The sequence below is a fragment of the Colossoma macropomum genome, unplaced genomic scaffold (genome assembly GCF_904425465.1).
Source record: "Colossoma macropomum unplaced genomic scaffold, Colossoma_macropomum, whole genome shotgun sequence".
Taxonomy (NCBI): Eukaryota; Metazoa; Chordata; class Actinopteri; order Characiformes; family Serrasalmidae; genus Colossoma; species Colossoma macropomum.
In genome coordinates this window covers 15,686,156-15,711,080 of record NW_023494791.1, presented here as the reverse complement: position 1 = coordinate 15,711,080, position 24,925 = coordinate 15,686,156, and the positions used below count along the sequence as shown (strand labels likewise).

At 39.8% G+C, this 24,925-nt stretch overlaps 1 protein-coding gene across 18 annotated transcripts in view; it reads right to left on the bottom strand.

Moving 5' to 3' along the window:
* col13a1 (collagen, type XIII, alpha 1) overlaps positions 1–24,925 on the bottom strand; it is a 101,435-nt gene that overhangs the window by 9,469 nt on the left and 67,041 nt on the right. For 6 of the 18 annotated variants that reach the window (XM_036574086.1, XM_036574098.1, XM_036574099.1 and 3 more), the window contains 24 exons: positions 24,047–24,109; positions 21,812–21,895; positions 20,937–20,978; positions 20,715–20,732; positions 19,800–19,826; positions 19,013–19,057; positions 16,675–16,701; positions 8,453–8,530; positions 8,340–8,366; positions 8,187–8,222; positions 8,031–8,087; positions 7,902–7,925; positions 7,742–7,795; positions 7,605–7,649; positions 7,355–7,489; positions 6,922–6,993; positions 6,730–6,774; positions 6,455–6,505; positions 5,902–5,928; positions 5,710–5,796; positions 2,636–2,671; positions 854–907; positions 618–671; positions 431–466 (listed from right to left, as the gene is read on the bottom strand). In XM_036574086.1, coding sequence (XP_036429979.1) covers positions 431–466; positions 618–671; positions 854–907; positions 2,636–2,671; positions 5,710–5,796; positions 5,902–5,928; positions 6,455–6,505; positions 6,730–6,774; positions 6,922–6,993; positions 7,355–7,489; positions 7,605–7,649; positions 7,742–7,795; positions 7,902–7,925; positions 8,031–8,087; positions 8,187–8,222; positions 8,340–8,366; positions 8,453–8,530; positions 16,675–16,701; positions 19,013–19,057; positions 19,800–19,826; positions 20,715–20,732; positions 20,937–20,978; positions 21,812–21,895; positions 24,047–24,109 — 1,224 coding nt within the window. Of the gene's footprint in view, positions 1–430; positions 467–617; positions 672–853; positions 908–2,635; positions 2,672–5,709; positions 5,797–5,901; positions 5,929–6,454; positions 6,506–6,729; positions 6,775–6,921; positions 6,994–7,354; positions 7,490–7,604; positions 7,650–7,741; positions 7,796–7,901; positions 7,926–8,030; positions 8,088–8,186; positions 8,223–8,339; positions 8,367–8,452; positions 8,531–16,674; positions 16,702–19,012; positions 19,058–19,799; positions 19,827–20,714; positions 20,733–20,936; positions 20,979–21,811; positions 21,896–24,046; positions 24,110–24,716; positions 24,759–24,925 lie in introns of all 18 variants that reach the window. The other 12 variants (XM_036574087.1, XM_036574090.1, XM_036574097.1 and 9 more) reach the window with 8 other exon arrangements.

Here is a 24,925-nt window from a genome sequence, read left to right as displayed (position 1 = left end):
AACACATACTACACATACTTATGTATAGATAAAATGAATCTGCATAAAGACGAACTCTACCAAAATAATGATTAAACATTTCTTAATAACCCAACATTCATACATGTCCTTTTAACAGGCTCTCTATCAAATATACAGTAGAATTTATGATAATTACTATTGCAAGCACAGTGTCACTGAACCTAGCATGTTCCTGTTCAGTTTACCAGACACTATTACTAGGAAAACATGAATTGAATAAAATGCATCCAACTATCTCCAAAAAATCCAGTACATTCTACACCAAATTTGAGGAATTTTATGGGAGCAGGACCATGCTGGGTTTGAGTTTCACCCAAACCTCCCTCTTAGAAGAACATTGTGTTACTGTCTTCTTATGAAGGCATTAACATTCTACTTCAGACAGCATCCAAACTCCATCAAATCTTACCCGAATTCCTGTCGGTCCTGGTGGTCCTACTAAACCCTAATAAAGTGAGGGAGAAGACATTAATGAATGAAAGGCAACTTGCACAAATTTATACATCCATTTGACCCGTAGCTTTATTTGCTGAATTCTGCTATTCTTTAACAACAGCAGTGACTTAACAGTCTCATACAAATACATGTGTACTTACAGGGATGCCTTGAGGCCCTATTGGTCCTGCTACTCCCATATCTCCTTTCTCCCCCTACAAGTATAAAACAAAATAAACAACTAAGGTTTAAGTGGCAAAATACACATAAGCAGTACTTTGACATTTGATGGTAAGAGATACTATGACTTTTTTTTACTTTAAATATATTAAGTATTATTGGTATTTATTAAGTATTAATATTATAAAATGCATCAAAATGCAGAAACTATTCTCACCCTTTCTCCTTTTGGTCCTGCTGGTCCGGGCATACCAGCCGGTCCTATTAGACCCTTTGAAAGTAAAGACAAACAGTTAAATCAATCAGCTTTAAACAGAAGACAGGACTGGTGTCAAGGTCATTAAGGGAGAGAAAGTGTTAAGGCCTAGTAGATCAACAAGCTTTTCAGAGTTGACAGATAATGTTCTTCTCAGTAATGAGAAAATCAATCATCTTTTTGGTGAGGACCATTTTTAGGTAGTAAGGAAACAAGGTTTATTAATTCTGGAATAAGATTAATTTTGTAATCTAAATGTTAAGTGAAATTCCACTGATTTTTCAAAGGATAACTAAATGCACAAAATGTGAACAAAGTCATTCAGAGTGGTGTAATGTGAAAGTCATTCAGAGTGGTACAGTCATTCAGAGTGGTACAGAGTCAGATCTGTTCACAGTGATGTAGGCAGGCACCAGACATCTAAAGTGCTTAATGCCTCTAAAGATTACCTCAGAGAAAACTATTACACAAAACAGTTAAGAATACGCTGGCTGATGACAGAGACATGGTTTTATGATAGGTTTGAGATAACATTTTGAGGTAAAAAGTGTTTTTTTTTTTTAAATAAATTAAAACCCCTTACCAAGCCATGGGCCCACCACCAGGCCCAAAGTTTTATTACACACTTTGTAACCTAAGAAAAGCTCAACTAGTTTGCATTTAAGTCCCTGTAGTTACTGAATAATAAGCCTGGATTGTAAAGGGGTTAATGGCAGAGAGATACATGCAGGGCATCATAAGCAAAATCGTCCATAATTTCCATCTTCATAATTTCTGATTTACTACTAATAATATTATGGACATTACATATAAAAACTCAGAAGAAAGGTGTAGGTTCACTGGTCATTTTGAATAGTAAATAAAATGGCTATATTTGTGTTGTAGACATCTCAACCCATGGTTCCTATCATCACCACTGTACAGTAATCTGAGTCATTACATTTCTCTGCAATAAACTACATAACAAATCACTCTGAATGACTTTGTGTAAATCTTGACCTGCTGAAATTGTGAATTCCCCTTTAAAGGCTCTACCAAGATTGTAAAGATTATTGATCTACTGGGTAATAAACAGACACGCAAAAGATAATGATGAATCCATCTTCAGCTGTGGTTTCTTGACTTTTTTTTTGCTTTTCTTGCAGTCTTCTCATCCAGGATATGCCATTCTGTAACAATACTACATGCAGCCGCATCCCAGCATGCTCTCCTGGTATGACATCACAAGGTCAAAGCTTTTCTGTTTAAAAGAATACAGCTCTTGTGGCATGTGGTTATCAGAGGTCAGGCCTGTTTAAAGACCAAATATGGTGGGCTGGAAGGACATGGAAGTTCAGCGCGAGGCCTATTCATCTTTGCATTGGAACTGTCCATGTGTTTTGTTTATCAGCCTTTACCCATGTTCCCAATCATTTGGCCGAGTACTGACAGCTTGAAAAACAAACTGAGTGGCCTGCTCTGGACACAGCAAGAGGTCACAGCAAAACAGGCTTAGAGACGACGTCATTTCAAAGTCATCCTCATGCCAGTACAGCCCTCATGAAGAGTCTAAAAACAAAGGCCTTGACCAGCAGACAACGAGAAAGACACAGACAGGCAGAGAGAAGGACAGGCAAGCAGACAGACGGATACGAATGCAGAGAGACAGGCAGCAGCAGGCAGGCTGTGGAGGCAGAAGGAGAAAATGGGGAGAGGAGAGAGAGATGAGAGCGGGGTGAGGGGAACGGGTCTTGCGCCACTCACCACTGGACCAGGCTTGCCGTCTAAACCATGAGCCCCCTGGACAGTGTGTAAACAGTTAGAGAGCAGAGAGGAGAGATGGAGATGGTGGGGGGAGTGGGGGAGGAGTGTGGGGAGGAGACGAGGGGGTGAGTGAAGCAGTGACTCGTGTGACATAAAAAAACAAAACTAGGTTTGATGGAGGAGTGATAGTGTGGATGATGATGTGAGAAACAGACAGTAACTCCTTTTAACTACAGATAGCACAATGCCACCTTTATTTTTCCAGTGTAAATACCAATACTGATACTAAGTATCAAGGTATTATTAATTATTAATTTTTTATTATTTTTTTGTTAAAAAGTAAGCTTCAGAATAATTTATTTCAACATGAATTGAATCCAGATGAGATTAGATTTATCTGGGGACTTACACCATATGTCCAAAAGACTGTAGACACTTGCTTATTCAACATTTCTTCTGAAATCAAGAGTATTAACAGGGAGTTTGTCCTCCATTGCTTCAGTAACAGCCTCTACTATTCTGAGAAGGCCTTACACTACATGTTGGATAACTGCTGTGAGGAGTTGACTGCAATCAGAGAGATAAGAGCCTTAGTGAGGTCAGGAACTGATGTTGGAAGATTAGTTATGGATGACCAACTCCACTCCAACTCATCCCAAAGGTTTTGGATGGAGCTCCATCACTCTAGAGAAGACAATAGGCTCATGGCCAACTGCTCCAAAGCCTCCAATTCTACTAGCAATGCTTTTCTATGGAGATTATTGAAAGCCTATGTAAGCAATGAGTGCATCTTAAAGGAAGTGAATGCACTAATTAGAAGGGGGGTCTGGATACTTTTGAACATATAGTGTATATGGGGATAGTGTAATTTTTTTTTTAAATTTCTGCCACGTCTGTCATTGTAATGAACTGCATGCTCCTGAAGTAGATTCCAGTGGCTTTAATCTACTAAGAAATCAACGCTGTGCAAATTGCCATGTTGTTAATTTTGCATCATATCATGTAGAAAAGAAGTTTTTCCTAAGTGTGGAAGTACTTAAAGAAGCATTTACTTGTATTCTCTGTGGCCCAAACCAAGCTCATATGTATTGTACTAGCTCAAGTGTATTACTTTGAACATTAAAACATGTAAAATGATTTAAAAATTGCTGATGTTATGCAGTAATGTTGATGTTGATTTTATGCAGTACATCCAGTGGTAGAACTGCATTACCCCACCTGCCCATGGAAAACTAATCTCATCTGAATAGTATTTTAGAGGGCAAATTACTTTAGAGTAACTGTAATTGTAGTATAACACTTAACTAGTTACTTTTTGTTCTTTTGTTCCATATGGCTAAATTTATTAAATATTTATATTAAATATTTATTTATTAAATTGGATCTGTTCTTTGTTTCTAGCGATATACGATTCAACATTTTCTGTTGGTAAAACTACTTAACTGGTTATAATAAAGTATAACATATTATTTCATCTGTCATTCAGCACAGTGGCTGGTGATACTAAAGAAACAGCAAAGTTCCAGGAATTTACACAGTATGCATCTCTAAAAATATTGCAATGCATTATGACATTACAATTAAACATTATGATGTCAGCAGAGGATCATTATTATTTATCAGTGTATCTTTCTGAACTAAATGTTTAATTTGTGGCATGAAAGTCTGTTTAAGTGCAAAAGGAGTTACTGTGCCATTGATGGTGTGACTAGAACAAGTTTATCAATGACTTTAACACCAAAAGAATTCACCAAAAGTTAGGAAAAGGACCCCTAAGACTGACTTTGAATGTAATCTACTGCATGCCATTTCATAATAGTAAAATTATGACATACTAATACAAAGGACAATATATAGTAGTGAGTCACTGTTGCGAAAGTGGTGGCGGAAAAATGGCTCTCACACATCAAACTCTCAAATATTTTACAATTCACAAGTGCATGTAGTAAGAGAGTGCAGATGTATGCAAGTTCAGGTCCACTCAGCTGCCAACTTCCCTGATAACAAATACCATTAGAATAAATACAAATGTATGTAATTCCATAAAGATTTATGTAATCTGTATGTATTTTATTTACGGATAAGCAATCAGCCTTCCATCTCTGACCACGAATGACCACTCTCTGCTTGGTGGAAAACTGGTTTTATATGTAGATGAAGCTGTAATTTAATTCAGTTTCATTAAAAAATTGCTAGTTTAACACTTTGCTAAAACTTACTGCACTTAGTTTGTTAGGTACTTAGTAATTTTACTTAAAACTTATTGTACTTAGTTCTTTCCACGTTTTCAGGAATTTTAGCTTTAATTTTGGAGTGGTCAAATCAAATACCACAAAAGGCTTTAGCTGGTCCCAGGTGTTAACCATTTGAAGAAGAAATTTGCTTCAGTGACTCACTAACAATACATTATCCATTCTTTTCAACAAATGTGTGTTAAAAAAAGAAGTCAATAACTGTATTTCATTTATGTCACCTGAACACACAGCCTAAACCTGCTAATTTGCTAGTAAGAGCAGTAGAGATATGCCCAAAACAAATCTGGGTGGTCAAATCAAAGTCACTATGTGTAATTTTATACCTGGCCTGCAGGAATCACCAAAATAATGTTGTCATTGGATAGTTACTTCACAGCATGAATGGCTGCAAGCTATAAAATGACTCAAAGTACATCTGGCCATGACTGCTCAGTAAACACAAGGACACTCACTGATCCATGCAACCTGACACCACTGCAACCAATAAGCCATTAGCAAATGAAGCCCAGTGTCAACGCCACAGAAAGCACCAGCACATTAGTCATATCAAGGTGACATTAGTCACATCAATTTTAACACAAAGGATTTTCTCTTTAGATGAGATAAGAAGTTGAACTGATGTTATACTGAATTAAAAATGGAGTGGAGCTCATTAAACAATGGACTATTTAAATAAAACTAATTTGACTTGGTCCCTTTCCATTATACTGTTCTATGTTATCATTATTATTATTATTATTATTATTATTATAAGTACATTACCATGTTATTATATACTATACTTACTGTATATGTACTATGTTACAGGATTGTACTTACAGGGAGTCCAAGGTGGCCCCTGTCTCCTTTTTCTCCTTTCTGTCCAAAAGCTCCCTTCTCTCCTCTCAGACCCACTCCTGCCTCCCCCTGGTGAAGACAAGCAGATGATTACTTTGGCCTGTGAGGTTTATTATCTACATGAAGTCCTTAAATGACTGTGTAATCAATACTGCAATAAAGAGACATTCTCACCTTTGGCCCGGGCAATCCTGGAGGTCCCTAAAAGGTATATGAACATGGGTATTTGAATCATGTCTTTAATTATGACTGAAGCATGTGCAGGACATCATTGTAAATGACCAAAAGGTAAATGCAAACATTAATCCTAGGGGATGCTGTAAATCTCCTCTATAGCTGCACTGTAGAGGTACTTACTCTGGGACATGAATAAATCTCTCTGATAGTCTATCTGTCTTAACGACACTCCAAATTACAACTGCTTTTTAGGTTCCAGGAAGGAGGCAGGCCAAAACAATCAAATAACTCAAAAGTTTTTAAAGATTTTTCCATGTACGTAGTTAATTTTCTCTGGCTTGGGCTTGGGAACATTGGTATATTGCTGATGTATTTTTCGATGTTTGTTACAATATTGGTAGCAATCAGTGTAATTATTGATGTAAAAACCATAGTGTTTGTACCTAGCCTACAAAACTCTACTTACTACTGAGTAGAATATGCATAACATTCATATAGATATAATTTGACCAGGTATGATGTTATCCCAAAAAGTGTACACTGTCCTCACCATTGGCCCAACTGGCCCTGCAGGCCCTGGAGGTCCTGGAGGCCCATAGACCTAAGAAAAATCGAGAACGCAAAGTAGCATTATTAAACAGTGATGCCCCAATTCAGAACTCTCAAAACAGTGCAACAAGGTAAACACAGTGCTACATTTTAGCTTGGGTTCAGATATAACCTTTGCCAAACCAAATACTGGCCCACCTGTTACCAATCGCTCGTTTGGAAAACAGAATGTACAGTTGCATTACGTAACTCTTAAAAATAGAAGGGAATATTTACCAAGTCTGCTTTTTCTCCCTTCTCTCCAGGTTCACCTTTCTGACCCTGAAGAAGCAGGTAACAAAAATGCTTGTTCAACCATTTCACTAACATTCATCATGACTTAATGGAATAACATCACAACACATTTGCACACTGGTGTCATCTGATGCCACAACAACATTCTTCTTCTTGATGGGCACCACTGCGTACCATTGAGCCTGGTAATCCAAAGGGGCCAGGAGGCCCTGCAACCCCTTTTTCGCCAGTAGGGCCATCTAAACCCTACAGAATGGGGAAGGAATGATGAGATAGAGGTTAAGTGCTGCCAGGATGGGCAATTTTGAGGGATTCGAATGACATTGGTCAATGAGTAAGTTCAAAAATAAAATACTGAGATTATGGCACCTTAAATAAAGTGCAATCTTAAGTGCCACACACTTCAGCTTAAATCACTGTGTTTGCTTCCAATCAACCAAATTTTGCACACTTTAGTGGCTGTAAGAGCAATGCAGGCTTTATAAAGCTCTGATCATGCAAAAAGCCTTCAGAGATCTGATATAAAATATATTTTCTCTGACAGCACTTGGGTATTATTTGGGTAAGTAGGAAAGTAGGAAATGTCATAGGTTTTTTCAGCACTTACAGGTGATCCAGAGGGACCCATGTCTCCTTTATCTCCTTTAGGCCCAGGGAAGCCCATGACTCCGCCCTCTCCTCGTGGCCCCTCAGGCCCTGGCGGGCCAATGGGTCCTGTCTCTCCTGGTTTCCCCCGAGGACCCTGAGACATTCACCAAAATCAGTCAACTGCTTTGATTAACCACCATCACCAACAGACCAAGAAACCAAGAATGATTATTTTTAATGTAATGAAAACACCTGAACTTGTTCTGTACCTTTTCTCCATCAAGACCAGGAGGACCAGGAAGTCCGACTTCACCCTGAAGATAAAGTAAAAAAAATGTAAATGAAATCTTAAGAAAATGAACTGGGAAATCAATAGACAACAGTGAGAACCTAAAAAGTCCTCTACCTTGGTGCCAGGTAACCCAGGAGGCCCTGGAGGACCAGGTAGACCAGGTGGGCCCTATAGTCACACAAAAAATAGTTATTCAAATACATTTTAACTGAATTTGTTTTTTACCATCATTAATATGTATGTACCCTGCCTTTTTAGTGACATGAACGCTTACCATTAAATGCACATTGCGAATGTCCTGAAAAAAAAACATTAAAGAACATAATAAGGTTCCTCTACATATATCAGAGCACCTAAAAAAACAAATAAATATTTACAGGCACAGATAAGAAGGATAACATACGTTCTCATTGTTGTTAATTAATGTTTTTCCTGGTTCTCCCGTTGGGCCTGGGGGACCCTATTAAGCAAAAAAGAGAAAATATACATATACAGCTTAATAGAGCACACACTGCACTCAAATGACCTGCCTTTTTAAAGGGTTTGTGTTGTAACTCACTCTTGGTCCAGGTGGGCCTTCAGGTCCTGCTTCACCCTGTGGGCAGACAGGGGAGAACATGGTCAATCATACTGACTTAGCAATCAGAACAACAGAACATGAAATCAGTGTATCATATTCACCACCAAAGGGCTAGCAATAAGAAATGCTAACCTTACTGCCATGATCACCTTTTTCACCCTGTAAAAAAAAAAAAAACATGATCACTTATGAAGCTGATAAAGATACAAGCTCATAAGATGCTTTCACCCATCTTGGTAGCTTACCTTGGGTCCAGGTAATCCTGGTGCTCCTGGTTCTCCTTTCACAGCAATTCCTGAAGGGCTAGGCTCGCCCTTTTCACCCTGCAGAGAGGTGAGAGACAAATAGATATCCAGTTTGGTTTCAAAAAGATTACTTCTATCATGCTGTAGTTGTCAACAGTAGAAGCATAGTATATTGTATTAGGACCTTTTATTACACAGTAACGAAAACAACATCAGTCCAATGTCTCTAATCAGCAGTAAAACACAAGGCCCAAGCACACAAAACACATCAAGCTCAAAAGGCCTTAAAACCAAGAAATATTTTTTTTTTTACAACATTCAAAGATTACAGAGGACAGTAATTAAGGCATTTCCACTGAGCAAAATCAGGCCACTGTTTCACACACAGTGCTCTGTCATGCATGTGGCAAAGACACAAGTTCATGAAACTAATGAGCAACATATGGAATATGTTCTCTCAGTAACACCAAAGGGAATTCACATTCATCTGATGGTCAAACAGTCAAGCACAAACTCACAGTAACACAGAGTTGCACACAGCATGAGCATGATCTTTAGTGAACCTCATACTAATTTCATGCCTATTCCAGGCCTACCTTATATCCTCGCTTCCCAGGAATACCGGGAAGACCTGCCTGACCCTTTATGATGACAGAAAATGTCATTATTTGTCTTAGTTCAGTTCAGTGTGGACACTTTCTTATTGTTTTATTGTGTCTACCTAAATTTTGGCATTACCTTTCGCCCAGAAGCCCCTGGAAAACCAGCCTCTCCCTGAAGAGAGTGACCAGCAAGGAGAAAGACAGAAAACATGAAGGATGTTGTACAGAGAAAAGAGAAGCAAAAAACGTAAGCAGACACGACTTATTCCTGAACTCGGAAACTCGACAAACACAACATGGTTTTCCCACACTCCAGGCTTTGCCTCATTTCATCAACAGATCTGTGGATCATTTTTTGTAATCATGGTCACTTTTTCATACATGCAGTGTCAACACAAATCGCATGGACTGAAACAAACAACGTTGACATTAACTGTAAACCCTCTGCGACTATCAGACGCCATTATTTCTATCGCAGTAATTAGGCAACATGCTTTGATGTCAATATTTAGATCAGCTTGTCAGGCTTTGCATGTTCCAAGCACGCAAATAGCTGATCACTGGAACCACCACAATGAGCTGCCCACTATTGCCATGTTATTCATAGTAAAGAACACATGATGGTTATTTATTTCGTGTCTGGGTTGGCTTTGACTAATGAGCAAACACCATGCTAGTGATCTACAGACACAGCTGGGGTTGTGTTACATGCACCCAGAGTCTTAGACATGCCCTTTCACTCCTTAAGACTACCAAGCTAATAAATACAGATGGAGAGAGAAACACATATACTATGCTTTTATGAGTCTCCAATGTAAAAGTAATTCTGTCATGCACAGTTATTACTATATAATTACTGTAGCTAACTGTGGGGACACTCATATCCTACTGACCATTTCTTCTATGGTATGCTTCCTCAGAAAGCATGTGGGATGAGTACTGGCCACTCAAAAAACCCAAAGGGGTTAGAAACTGAAAATATGTCAACACTAGCACTAAATAGATCAACACTCCAGCTGCTTTTTATGTTGAGGGAATAAAAAGTCTATATGTTGATTCTATTATATTTGACTGAATGGAAACACTGTATGAAGTTAAGTTCATGTGTTTTTTTGAGTGTAAGCCACCTGAGCATGGCCTGCTGGAAGGTGGAGAATGTTTGATAATTTGTGGCAAATGGTCACTAGGATTAGACACAAAATAGATTAATCGGTGGGCTTGTGGTTAACATAGCGGATGGTTAAAGCAAATTCCAGGCAAACTACCTTCGGTCCTTGTTTCCCAGGCATTCCAGGCATCCCTCGCTCACCCTGGAAAACCAGTAGCAATTTTGCATCTTTTCAATGCTTGACACAGAGTATGAATCAAAGTCAACAGCTCATCCAAAATACAACTTGAAAACCTCTAGATCTAGTCATGCTAAACGCACATGCTAAAGGCAAGCCAAAATACCAGTTCAGCTCTGTTACTGAGTCACGCTCTGCCACAAAACTAGCAATCTACCAAGCGTCCTAGGAATTCTAAAAGCCTCCAAAGAAAGCAGAAGTGCCAGTCAGGCACAGGCAGACAGCAGGCCCCTGTGTGGAGTTTAAGAGGACAGAGATGGCATGAAGACTCCAGCGGGTCTGAGCGAGAGGCAGGTGGCAGAGCCTGGCTTTGGCACACTCCCCTCCTCTCTGACCACACGCGCTGTTCTCTTTCTGCGCACCAGCTGATTATGTGAGACTCTAACAGGTGCTGTGGTCTGAATCCTTGGAAGAGTCACGTATTGGCGAGCGATATGGAGAGGGAGTTTACGTGCATGGCATGAGTGTGCGCTAATGATCCCACGCACTTCAGAGGGGCTCTGCACTGGAGATGTGGCTGCAGCATGCTCAGCTGACACCATGACCACCAACCTGTCATGGGCAGTGGGGGCAGGGGTGCCACTGTAAAAATCTGTAAGGTTTGTAAACCTGTAAAATAAATGTCACATTTCTAACCTACTAGCCTCTCAAATTCTGACTGCCATCATCAACTTTCCTCCTATTTATGAACATCTAGAAACTTCTGAAGAGCATGGGTAGGTAAGTGCAATGTGCCTGACAATCAAAAGACATCACCTCACATCTAAGAAATAAGTAACACCTATGCTACACCAGTTTTTAAATGATTAATTTAGGCTTACAAGGTGAGTCGTAGCAGCGCATGGACATCATTTTTTTTTTGTTACGCAGTAATGCTACTTTTTTTCAACGTTAACAAACAAAATCTTGCATATGGCAGTTTTAAGCTGCAGATTTACAGTGAGAACCACGATGAATTACTCATCTGTTTTATTTTAACAAATTTACATCACAATCGTGGATATATTTGAACAAAGTGACCTCAACGCATTACTTTTTTAGGTTCTGAGAACAGAACTGATCTTCTCTGAAATCTCTTCACCCTTATGTACAGTTGTACATGCAAAATTGATAGTCGTTTTGAAATATGGTGACACAGTAAGTGAATATCCTCCAAAAAGAGTTCAATTGTGCTCATTTCATTCTGCCTTTACGGATATGAATATGTGTAGAGGAAGGGCCCAGATAATATGGATATGGATACGTATAGACAAAGATGGCCATAAAAATGCTTATTGCATATGGTGCAAAAAATCACTTTCCAATGCTTGTGGTGGTATGAGAGATGCACAGAGACATGCTAGCATTTTAAACTAAACTTTTTTTTCTATTTTTAACATTTTTAAACTAAAAACTAAGAGATGCCACTAAAATCTAGTCCAAATCACACAGTATTATCAGTAAAACCAAATCTAAGGTTGGTAATTCTGGGTGTGGTTAGAGTGAGTGGAGCAGATGAGAAAGGGAGAGGCTTTGCCAGGCTGGGTCAGACTTGGGGAGGGGGCATCCACGCTTCCTGGAAGATGAAAGAGCAAGGCTGCGTGTTGGTGGGGAAATAGAGGGATACGGTGACGGCTGAGGCATCTAATCGCTCCGGTGAGACCGAGAAAGAAAGAGAGATAGAGAGAGGGAGAAGGAGAAAGAGAAAGACTCTGCATCCCCAGAGCATTCAGCAGGAAGCGGCGGCCTCTTTGATCCTCTCCTTTTCCAGTCCAGTCACACTATTCCTGTCATCTTCTCTATTCATCGTCATCATCTCTTCATCCTCTGTGTGCTCCTATTTTAGCGCAGGATCACCTGACACACTGTGGAGGACTCGCTGAGCTTGCTGCGTGTGGATTGACACAGGCTGTAGATAATTTATTGGACTGTCAGTGTCTGGACTAAGATGATACGGGTGAGGAACTGCAGAGGAACTACTTTTCAGAGAAGATCAGTTCTGTTCTTGGAACCTAAAAAAGTGATGCGCTGAGTCTACTTGATTCAAATATGTACATCATTTCCACATGAATAAAATACATCACATCAACACAACGTCATTCTTCAGTTTATTTACCTCTGGCAATAACAGCGTTGATGTAATAGATTTTATTTATGTGGAAATTGTGCACGCATTTGAATCAACTCAAATTTATTGCATTACTTTATTCAGTGTGCTTTTGGCATGCAGACTACATACTAAACACGATCCCCATCTGTCAAGGGACACATTACGAGGAACAAGTTGAAAAATGTGCAATTTCGGACAAGGATGTCAGCAGAGCATTATGAATACGGGGAAAATCAGTATCTTCTTCAATCCATATTTACTTGGAGAAACGCAAGGACAAATAGTTTTCTTTGCATGCTTCACATTCGTCCACTCTTATGGTTCTTGGCTTGGACCCATGGTTCTAGGAAATGAATTGGTAAAGAACCGTTGTATTATGCTGAGATTCTTCACACTCAACCATCTCATTTACAACAGTTTTTAAAGAGTCATCCACCAAAAGGTGGCTCTTCTATAGCTTCGCCCCAATGAACCGTTTTCAATGTCTTTATTTTCAAGAATGTCTCAAGTCTCAGCCTCTCCTGACTCAGGAGGTCCGCTCTGGTAGACATTAAACAGCTTTAATGTATGTGTATATGATTGCATGAAATAGAGTGATCTTGTGTGAGTATGCTGTCTCTCCCTCGGGGGAAATAGACACTCACTAACAGCCTCATTAAATGGAGATTTGGGGGTGAGTAAGACTCAGTTTGAGCTGCTGTTAGCCGCTGAGATTGCAGTCATCTCCTCTCTATCTTCTGAACTTCCTGTGAGTCTCGCCAGTCTAATGATCGCAGTGCTGACAGCGTGTCTATATTTTGCGGCTTCAGTCGGAGCTCTTTTCCTTCTCGACAGACGGCCTGCTGGATTTAATGGTGAAAACAGACACACAAACACACGCTACTGCCACGTGCTGAGCAACCTGCACGAGTCATCGTCATGGCAACAGGCCTAGCAAGCTACAGCAAGCCGGCATACTTGGCAGAGGGGACAGCAGGTGGGAAAATAAGTGGGTATGGGTCATCAAGGTGCAAAAAAACAGGAGGCTCCAGAGGAACAGCATGAAGAGACTGAAGAGATCAGGAGAAGCAGTCACTCCCAGTCTCTGCTGTCAGCAATGAACATAGCAGTTTCCTCTTCCATAAAATTGCCCCTGGCAAAGCTTCTTTGTGACTGTTTGCATGCAGGTGCCTTTGTCGGGTCACATATTGTGGCTACAGTTGCATTCTCATATGTGCAGTGTTTAGAAGCACTTGAGAAAATCCTAGATTTGCACAATGTTTGTCTAAAACCTATTCAAAACCAGAGCTTAAAGCTTGGGAGAACAAATGAAATTTACAGAGGTTTCTCACTACCATCAATGTAGCTGATCAGGCAAAACATGTTTGGTGTCCAAGGTTTGCCAAATGAATTTAACTCATGTAGCTAACATTTTACCACAGTTAGTTCCAACAGTAAAATCTGATTGGTTGAGAAGCGTTTCATCCATCTTTATCTGTTATTTTTAATAACAACATGTTTTTTTTCACATAACTGTTTCTGCTGAACACAATTCCACTTGCTACTAAGTAATGACTCACTTTATGCAGCAGCTAATTATTCCCAGTTTAGTATTGATTAAAACAGAAAATGTGAACATTAGGTAACTTCTATAAGACAATATCTGACCTGCAGCCCCTTTAGTCATACTCTGAAGAAGGGTGTGACAGCAGGCCTACACCAAATTCTGAACCTGTCATTGCCCCAGAGCAAGCTTTTTGGTTGGCAGCTGTGATGGTGAAAACACTAAACACACTGGAATTAGCCAGAAACTAACAGAATGTAATTATGGCAAACAAGATGGGCTGTGAAATACTTTACATGTAAGCTTATATATATATATATAAGAATGTAAGTTTACAGCTGCCACTGTAACTCTGCACAATCTGCATTCGCAATTCATCAAACAACTGTCTAAATCACACTGAGTGGTTAAATAAACTCAAAAAGACGTAATTTTATGCTTTCAAACACGGTATGACATACTGGTACTTTAAAAAGTTTTATTATTTGCTAGCTACATTAGCCTTGGTGCTCTACTGCAAAACTAAAGAAGCAAGCTCTGGACACCAAACATGTCTTTGATGCTTTATTGAAATATGCAACAATAATAATAATAATAATGATAAATTAATGACTATAATTGTAATTATCGTCATTTGACGTCATTCATGCTTTTAGCATCTGCTTCAACAGAACAGCTCATGCTCACACCATGCTACGCTGAGCACACAAGCTTCTCAGGCAGGATACCTTCTCTCCCAGAAGCCCCATCTTCCCCTCCTCTCCCTATACAACACGCAGATGGAGACATCTTCAGCACAGCAGCAGACATACACACACACACACACACACACACACACACACAGCAGTGGCAACAGCAAAAGGAGTGCAGGACCACGAGAGGTACATGATCTTATGGAGGCATCGTCTCATGCCACGTTCAAAAGCCATGTGCTGTAAATCAGAGAGGAAATATATCTAAGAGAGACTACTTCTTAATCTAAGCAACAGGTCCTTGCAGGGTGGTCCTGAAAGCCTGACAAAGAGCAGGAAGGGGCATGTGTAGGAGGAGTGGTGTGAAGGGCAGCTAAAGGTAAATAAAAAATTCCATCAAACCTTGTGAACTGCACTGAAAAAAGTGTGCACCATTTCCACACAAATGAAATATATCACTCTACTTTAGCTCAAGATGAGACACATGTGATATCACAGAGCTCTTATCCTCAGAAGAACTATCTGAGCAGCAGGAGACTAAAAGAGCTAATATTCTACATTTTTCTTAAATTGTATTTTTGTCCCTTAAGTCCACTTATAACATTTGTGTGCGTTTATGTACCAAAAACTTGGTCATTTATTTTTATAACCACTTTCCAAACTCTCTAAAGAAGCAAACTCCGGACCCAAAACATGTCTTTAATACTTCATCCTTAGAATTTCCTACTCCTTAGAATTAAACAGACAGCTTTTGTTACTGTGCCTTTAAAGCTAATATATGTAAATAAGCTCTCCTCTGTATGTATTTATTCTGCCTTATTCAAAAGGATGTCCAGTGTGGATTGGTGGGGCTAAACAGCTGTAGGATGAAAAGGGAGATATATGCAAATGTTTTGGTTTTTCATGACATCACAGAAGCAATGAATTCAGAACGGGTGTTTTTTGACACTTAGTTTCCAAATATGGATTGTATGGACTGCGGGCTGAAGACTATGTGTTTTTGAAATGTTAATAATAACTGTGATAATGTTTACAAACTACAGTAATGTGTTTTATTTCAAAATAACAAAGAGCCAATTTGATTTTCATGATAAAGGGAATTTTAAACAAGCCTCTTTTGTGTTTGCATCTGATCTTATTGCTGTCTAGGAGAAACCACAGAGATTTTAAGGTTTCCTCCTCTTAGGTTTTTCTTTCCTATGGGACATCAATACTGTTTTTTTTTGTTTGCTTACTTTTAGAAAAAACTGTGTGGACATAATACATGTTATTCAAGTGGAAATGACCTTCCCAATTTGACTCAAAATGGACCTCCAAAGCATGGATTGCCAAAGGAGGCCTCAGACTCCGTATCACAGCGCTATCTTCTGTACTGATATCTGCCGTTTGGTCTCAGACCAACAGACCAAGCCCCTGCACACCCCCCACACACACACACTGATAAGAGCCCAGGGTTTATTTAAGATATCACACCCTGCCTCTGTCTGTGCTGCTTGGCAGCCCACATGCACACATTCTGGTGGAGCGTCTCTTGCACTGCTGGCGACGGAAGACAATACTCAGCATTCACGAGATAGACCGGCAGAATAATTTCTGGCCTCTGAGGGCTATTTTGTGCATCAGCAGGTGTAAACTTAATGTGTCACCCACACATGTTTACAGAAGGAAAATATTCCCACTGAGGAACAGCCAAATGACGTTGCGTAATCACTCCTGCAGATGCACTAGTCTACCTACTGTACTCATATTGAAGTAGGTAGGTTAGCACATCCGTAAATCTGAATGGACTACCTAGGATGATATGGATGGTCCCACTTAAATGCCCCTGTGCTGCTTGCAAGTGAGAGCATGAATCTACATTCAATGTAGTACGACCATGTTGATAATCTTCAGTACTTGGAAAACTGCCATGCGTACAGCTACCAAATCCAGAAACATTCCTGGCCTTACCTTCAGCCCTTGATCCCCCTTGGATCCCTAAGGAAACAGAGCAAAGGAAAAGCAGAAATCAGTCATCATGACATACATTGCTTTTCAAAAATGCCATTAAAGAGCCAAAGAGCCAGCATGATAAGCCTCTGATGCCAAAATAGCTTTCCAATCTACAACTGGTTTACATCAATAATAATGTCTAGACGAAATGGAAATGAACAGAGCAATGCAGACTCCATGTCTATAATTTTGCCCATCCAAAAAACCTCTATCATTTCCTATGTGATAGAAGGATTACATGTAGAAACATATTTATTTCTTTACATAGCAGCATGACTTGGCAATATTTGTTAGACATAAAGACATCCAGACACAAGGTACAATCCTATAGGATATAAAGGTGCCAGAGAGGAAGGAAAGATCTCCTCATGAATAATAGTGTTGGTAATGTGCTGGATCACATATGTTTTCTCTAATTTTGATAATTGAATTGTAAAGCTATTGCCTTGACTTCTTTCACTAAGATGTATCTTGTCTGAGTAAGCATCTGGGGCCTGGTAGGAGACCATCTCAGTTCTCTAAGGAACGGATATCACATTCATTCTGCTTTCATCAAGATTGATCTCCCCTTTCAGAGGTTCATGCCAGCCGAAGCCAATGTGTGCTAAGGGCAAGGTCGTAGAGCAGCCACCAGGTGGCGCAGTTTTATGTGCATAATCTGCTACCTTCAGCACAGAAAGCGCACAGAACGGACTTTACATTACATTCCACTTGGATTGACTAGAAACATTTCTTAAACAAAAACATCTGAATACATACTTAATCCAGTATTCAGCGTTTTAAGAAGCATAACAAGGCGTTTTCCTGCTGTGCCCCATATGAGGTGGTTACTCATAACCTGGCGTGAGATGTTATCTGGATGTGTGCATGGGAAAGTATCCACACTGTCTGCGGAGGAAAGCTAAAGTTTACAGGGCCAGATAGTGAGGGAATAGAGCAGCAGGTTGTTCCAGAGTTCAAATGTGTAAAGCCTTAATCCAGAATCAAGGTCATATAGCACAAAGCGTGTGCGCTAACTCATGGTGAAGTTCATTGAGATTCAAACAGAAAAACATATGCAGCTTCAGCTACAGTAAGTAGTCCTCACAAAAGTGTCAATCACACACACTGCTGTTCTGGCAAGTTGTGTTTTTGGGGTGAAAAGACTAACGCTGGATGTGTGTGAGTCCATGGGCGCATATGAGTGTTTGTGTAAAAGAGAAATTATGACACCGATAAAGGAAAAGAATACGAGGCATGAGAGAAATGTGAGTTTTGTTGTGGAAAAGTCATATCATCATGCAGGCAGAGCAACATTAGCTGAGAGGGAGAGAGAGAGAGAGAAAGTATGTATGTAGGAGAATAATTTAAGCTTAGGGAATAGAGAGAGTAAAATGATTATGATGAGATCTCAAGAGAGAGGGTGTGCACTGTTTATTCCTGTCTCTGAATATCTGTCTCTTCCTCAATATCTGTAAGTGGTACAAATGTCTACGTGTTACGTTACTTACATTGAAATACACTGTTGTATATTGTCACTGCACAAAAACAAAGCATCTCCATAATAGTAACTTTAAAGGTTTTCACATATTGTAAAGGGCAGCTGCTTTGTTTAGATGATGTAGAAGAACAAAAATAAAAAAAATGGAGATATATGATTTATCAGCAATGATATATTTCTTACGGTGAAAAAACATGATGCACTGAATATACTTTTTTGTTTGTTTGTTTGTTTTTTTACACAATTTTTTCCTCATTTAGCCAGGACCAATTCCAGCCACGACCTAAGTTCATGCTACCAAGCTGGGACGACGAGAGCTAGCTTCCTCTGAAACATGGGCCATCACCTGCTGTCACTGGACAGATCAAAGCTCTTGGAGGAAAACTCAAACTGCCATTTCTGTTACATCAGCTAACAGATGCCTGAATTAGCTAGCATCGCTGAGTGATATCTTTGGGCTATTCACTCAGAGAGTGAGGCCTATTATGCTCTCTGGAGCTCCACATTCAATACACTTTATTTAAATGTGTCATTTCCAGAGAAAATAACAGCTTTACTGCAACAGTGACAAGTTAGTAAATTGAAAGAAAAATAAATGTGTTAATATAATACATTTTCTTCATATGGAAATGATGTACACATTTGAATAAAGTATATTCAATGCATCACCTTTTTCAGTGTAGAGAGAAGAATCCACTGCCAGGAGCACTCCACAAAAGTGACACTAATATACGGGTGTAAATGACCTATTAACTGTCCTACAAGGCAAGCTGTATGCTGTTCAACTCAGAAAGGTCAAAGGTCACAGATTCTCACCTTGGGGCCCTCAGGTCCAATTAGGCCTGTCTCACCCTGATCACCCTGAGAGAAGAGAGAACACACAGGGTCATATTCAAGGAAAGGGGGTGGGTGGAGGTCAGCTGCAGTGGAAGAGGAGAAAGTGAGCAGGATGCTGAACATGTAACAGATGATTTGAATACTTTGTAATCATCTAATATTTCTTCTCTACATATTAACCGCTGTGCTGAGCCAAGTCTCTTTCTCTAGTCTGTAACTCTTCAGCTGAAATGGACAACTGACAATTCACATATTCATTATTAGTACTGTGTCCTTTTGCACGCTATATTTCACTCCAGCTTCTGGATGACATGTTTCAATGATACAATCGTATGCAATAGTTGTATGTAAAAAGCTCCCGGTCAGATTACATGTTCTATTGATTTTCTAAGTGGCAATAAGTACATGTCCTCTATAGGGAATAAACTTAAATATGGAGTCTGTAAATTGTAGAGCACAATATTTGTTTTTGCAGAGTACAACATATTGGAAAAAATAAAACACAAAATATAAAATGTGCTGTAACTGTAAACAAATTTTTGTCTGTTTTTTTGCCTGCAGTTTGGTAAATTTAGTTAATAAACAGTAATTATGTTTCAATGTGCTGATGTGTTTTCTGTAGAGAACATACTGTTTTTGTCCAGGAGCTCCCAAACTTCTGAACATGATTAAATATATCTCCTCATGGTTTCCTTTCTCATATTCCAGTCTATAAAAAAGGGACTCAGGGAACAAATTCATGATTATTTTTGACTTAAAAACCCACCTTTTGTCCTGGTACACCTGGTTCACCCTATAATTAAAAAAAGAAATTCAATAAAGTCATAGTATACATAACATATAACAAGCCAATCCATATGAGATCGTATAATTCATGCTTTTTTGCTGAGAAGTGCTTTTGTCCCCTCTTACTATTATTTTTGGAGCATTTGGTGCAATTTCCAAATGATATACACAGTCATAACATGATGCGGTCACTTTTCTTTGAGGTATTCCTTTACAGTGGACTTAATGCTCAGAAATGGTGAGCAGACCTCCAGCTCCTGCTGAGATATGAAGTGGTGTGTTGCTTTTATAGAGAGCCAGAGTGTGCTGCTTTATGGGTCCTGCATGTCTCAATGCACCACAATTAAAATTCCCCAACCTAAATAATCCATGGCAATTAATGTATCAAGGGAAATGTAGAGTTATCCAATGGTAACACGGAGGAGCGTAATGCAGCGTATCCACCCCTTCTGTGCTGGCAGTGGGAGATGGGACCCACCCTGCAAACTGCTGAACCTCGCCTGCACTTTAGGCCTGTTTACAACCCGTCTGTGGAAAATGCTATTAACACAGCTGGAGTAAATCTGAGAAGGGCTAAAGCTTGGACTCTGCAGTAGTCATATTCCAACAGGCATCTTCAATTAAGCAAACCAGAGAAGTGTTTAGTGCGAGTTGTGAGGCCTCCAACCAGCCTAACATCTTCCTGTGGAGTACTGTGAGAGCATTCTGACAAACCATGGCATTATCGTTTTTCTTATTATTTAACAAATATATAAAGTTCTGTCAGAATTATCTAGTCCTATTTTTAATCACATAAAGAGTTCACGAACGTGTTATATTGTATCACAGCCTCAGTATTTAACATTATGTGCTCTGATATTTTATTCAAATATCTTGAAGGCACACCCAACCTTACCTTCATTCCTGGCAGCATCTGCAAATGCAAAAACAAGTAAAACCACATTAAAACATGAAAAATTAATACCAGATGTATGGATAAACAAATATTGCCAACAATTCTGTCAGCATCATAGCAAAGTCTATGATGTGGATACATGCTGTGAAATGATATGTCTGAAACAGGGAGTGCTTTTCACTCAAGCTTCTGGATGACAATGATATGCATGTACACACTTACCCTCAGGTCTTTTCCAGGTTTCCCAGGTTCTCCAGGTTTTCCCTATATCACAGACAAATAGTTACTGCATCCATAAGTACAAGTTATTCATTTTCCAGCATCAGCAAAAAAGCAGAAAACATATATTGAACAGAAAATTACACAAAAGCCTCAACAACTAAATATAACATGTCTGCCTTTATTACAGCTTCCATTCTTTTTGGGAGACTTGCTTTGAGTTTTTTAAAGAAATTTGCAGTAAATATTTTTCCACACCTCCCAAGTTCAGTCTTAGAAGTCAGTTGCATTTTCTGGTTCTCATGATGCAAGCTATCCCAAACACATTAAATGATGTTGAGGTCTGGACAGTCTATTGTTTTGAGCTTCTTTAATTTGTTTTTCTTTGCAAATTTTTCTTTTCTCATTATTGGATTCTTGACAGCTACACATCCTTTGTTGAGCTGTTTTCTCACGGTGGAAGGATGGACAGAAACACCTGGGGATTTTACAAATCTGAAGAGTAGAGCTTGATTTTCTCCTCTCTTTCAAAGATGAAAGCTTTATGTGCTGTTTATCTGATGGTGACAGTTTTGGTGGTCTACCAGGTCTTGAACAGTTGTTGAGTCCCATTCTCCATATTTTTTAATACATTTTTGAACTCCAGTTCAGGAAACTCCTGTTTTTCCACTTATTTTCCTTTGACTTTCACCTTCCTCATGCAATTGGATTATCTTATATCCAATCTACTCAAAAATATCTCCTGATAAAATGGGTAACTTATACTTGGCTTGTAATGGCTGTTTTGACTGGAAATTAAATATATGAAAGTTCTTTTTTGCACAGTACTACACCTATAATGGGAAAAAAAACAGCCAGTACAATTTAATTGGACTTACCGGTGGTCCACTAGCACCAGTCAGGCCAGGGGGCCCTGGAGGGCCGGGAGGGCCTGGAGGTCCTTGTGCTCCAGGCTCGCCCTGCTGAGAGACAGTACATTACCATCTAAGAGAGAGAAGCCACTATGTGTGTACATTACAATAAATTCAAACTCAGCATTAGGGTCCCCTCAGTTTCAGTTCCAATCAGTCACTTTAACAGAGCTGAAAACTGCAAACTATATTTAACTGATGAATTAGAGAGACTGAAAGGGAAAGGAAGAAAACCCTTTAAGCTGAGTTGAAGATGGAATGAAAACATATTAGTTAGCTTTTAACTAGGGAAATGGCAGAGGGAATGCAAATGGTTATTCTACCAATGGTTATTATCCTTCACTGAGTACCATGTTTGGAAAACAAGCTCAGCCATTGAATTCTGGCTCTAAATGTAGCGTAATCATGGAAGTATGGGTTGGGTCCACCAAAAAGCCTTGAGTGTCCCAACTACTGACCATCAACTGAACAAAGCCTTCACTATTAGACAGTTCTGGCCTTTTTCAACAAGGTCAGTTGGATCCAAGTCATGTGGTCTCTCTGTTAAAACTCTGGTACTTTTACTGCAGGCCAAAGCAAAGAACCAAAACACAGAATGAGACTAAACAAAATCATACTACAGGAAAGCAGTTACACAAGGAGGAGGTTGTGGATATAGCAAATATGATGGGACGACATCATACCCTCATATTTTTGGTAAGTGTGTGAGAGAAAAGGTGATGACTTAGAATACAAATTCTGATGCTCTAATAATTACGTCTGGTCTCCTCATTATAAAAGGAGCCTTGATGGTAACAGCACACTAAAAGTACTAAATTTAGATTAGTATTCATTTCCTTCTATCATCAAAAAGTCTCAAACTATGGTGATCTGGCTGCAACTCCAATTAGTAATTGATGATACTAGATAGGATGCTAAAAGGAGGCATTGCTTCTGTGTGGTAGCTAAGTTTAAAATCCAGATAAATTTGAAACCCATCCATCAACCTAGAGGCCATATTTTGTCCAGTTATTTCTTGACAGGAGATGTCTAGACATGATTTATTATCCCAGATGCAGATCCATTAAACGAAGCATTCCACTATCCCTATCCAGAGCACAGGCAGGAACCAGCTCAGAAAGCCCAGCCAGTCAATGGTGGAGGGATTTCCACTCTGCTTTTAGTCAGTGGCCCTCCACAGTGTGGACCGTTGTCTCCAAACATGGTGCCCTAATCTGGCACGCACACAGCACACCTGTAGAAACAAGATGGAGGGTGGATGCCAGCCGGGGTCAGCCTGCGCCAGGCCTATCTGGACTAGGCCAGAGAAGTCTGAATGCACAGAGAGGCTTTGAGAGAGGAGAAGAGAGGGCTGGCATACCCCTTCGGAGAGTCCTCGTTCTGCTGCCAAATAAGCTCTCCGTCTCATACTTTTGTTATCTTTACACTGACATTATGCGGATTACAGAATGGGATTTTTCCTAACACTTGCTTTCTCCAAGGCGCTAATTCTAAATCGATGCTCTCTGTGCTTGACGGGTTTATACAAATGTCAACGAGACAAAATCTTTTCTAGGAGGATGTGATGGAAATGGGTCTTGAGATAACATCATTTGTCTCGTTCGTCGGCTCTAAACCCTCTGTGGCAGTTGCGTTTTCAAACCTTTCATCACTGAAAGCACAGGAAAAAAAACACAGTGTTTCATATTTGAGTTTCTCCAGATAGCTTCCTGTCAGTGTGCTAATAATTGCACATTTCCTTGTCTGACATTTCCATTGGGATCACTGTGCGAGGACGGAAGATTTTCAATTTCTAGGAATGCTTTCTTTGGCCCAGTGTCAACACACACGGGCAGTTGTTTGAACTTGAAGGAAGGAAAGACAAAAGGCTGGCCCTCTGGGCTAGGCATCAAGCTATAAACACCCGTGGCTTTGAAAAAGAGCCTTTCAGTATTTTCAGTGGTCAAACTGCTGAACTATTGTAAAAATCTCAGATAAATCAGATTTATTTGACTGCAGCTGGAACAGCTCAATAAACGTGTGTAACAGTTCCTGTCCTATTCTCAAATTTCCGATGCTGAGTGAGAAGGTTAGCAAACACGCCCATGCCAGAGAGGGTTACTAATGGGCCAGGGCTTTGGCTGGCAGTTGGTCGACAGTGGTTGGCATCCTTGGTGGGAGGAGGGGGGGAGAGGATAAGGAGGGCGGCAGAGATAGATGTACCTTCAGGCGCTTTAGAATTAGAGGGCTTATTGAGGGCATGTTGCGCACGGTGATGGGCAACATCTGCTCAGGTCACAAAGCACAGGTGGGCCGCGGTGCAAAAAGGAAGAGGGGAAGAGGGAAAAGAAATAGAGAAACAAGTGAAAACGATAGTGAATTGCAGGGAAACAGCAAGGCAGGGAGAGAGAAAGAGAGAGGCCAAGAGAGAGGTGGAAAAGAGAGAAAGAGTGAAAGAGGCATGAGGACTGATACACAAGACCCAGCAATCTGAGTGAAGAGTGGAGATGAATCTTTTTAAATCGGAAGCCAAATTATATGTTGCAGGTCATCACTGTTGTAACAAAATCTTGTATCTTTGAAATGGTATCTTTACAAGAAAAGCAACAAATAGTCTTGTCTGTTATGTATGTTCATGCAAATATATTTTATTTCTATTGGTGCATTCATCATGATGTGTTCACACAATGTAAACAGCAGCTGGCATTTTAAAATGGAGTAAAACAGTTTTTTACATGGCAGTGATGACATAAGTGTTGGGAACCAGATATAAATGAAATTGGTTTTGGATCCATTATCTCCACTGTGACTCTATTGCTGGATCCTGCAGCAGTGCTGTATAGATCAGGCTGGCTTCAGTCTTGCCACAAAGAGAGTTTAGCAACAGACTTACTGTGGCCTGTCCTCCAGCACAGGGGTGGACAATACGCCGTTTCTGTTGAAATCACCAGCATAATGAAGTACAGACTGAAGAGTTATTGGCCCATTTCCCACTGATGTATAGTAGTTTACTTAAGACTGAATACAGCTTGCCTCCTTTCTGTAATATGTTTGCATTTCACGTCTCAATAGGCAATTGATTCATAGTAATTGCAAAAAAAG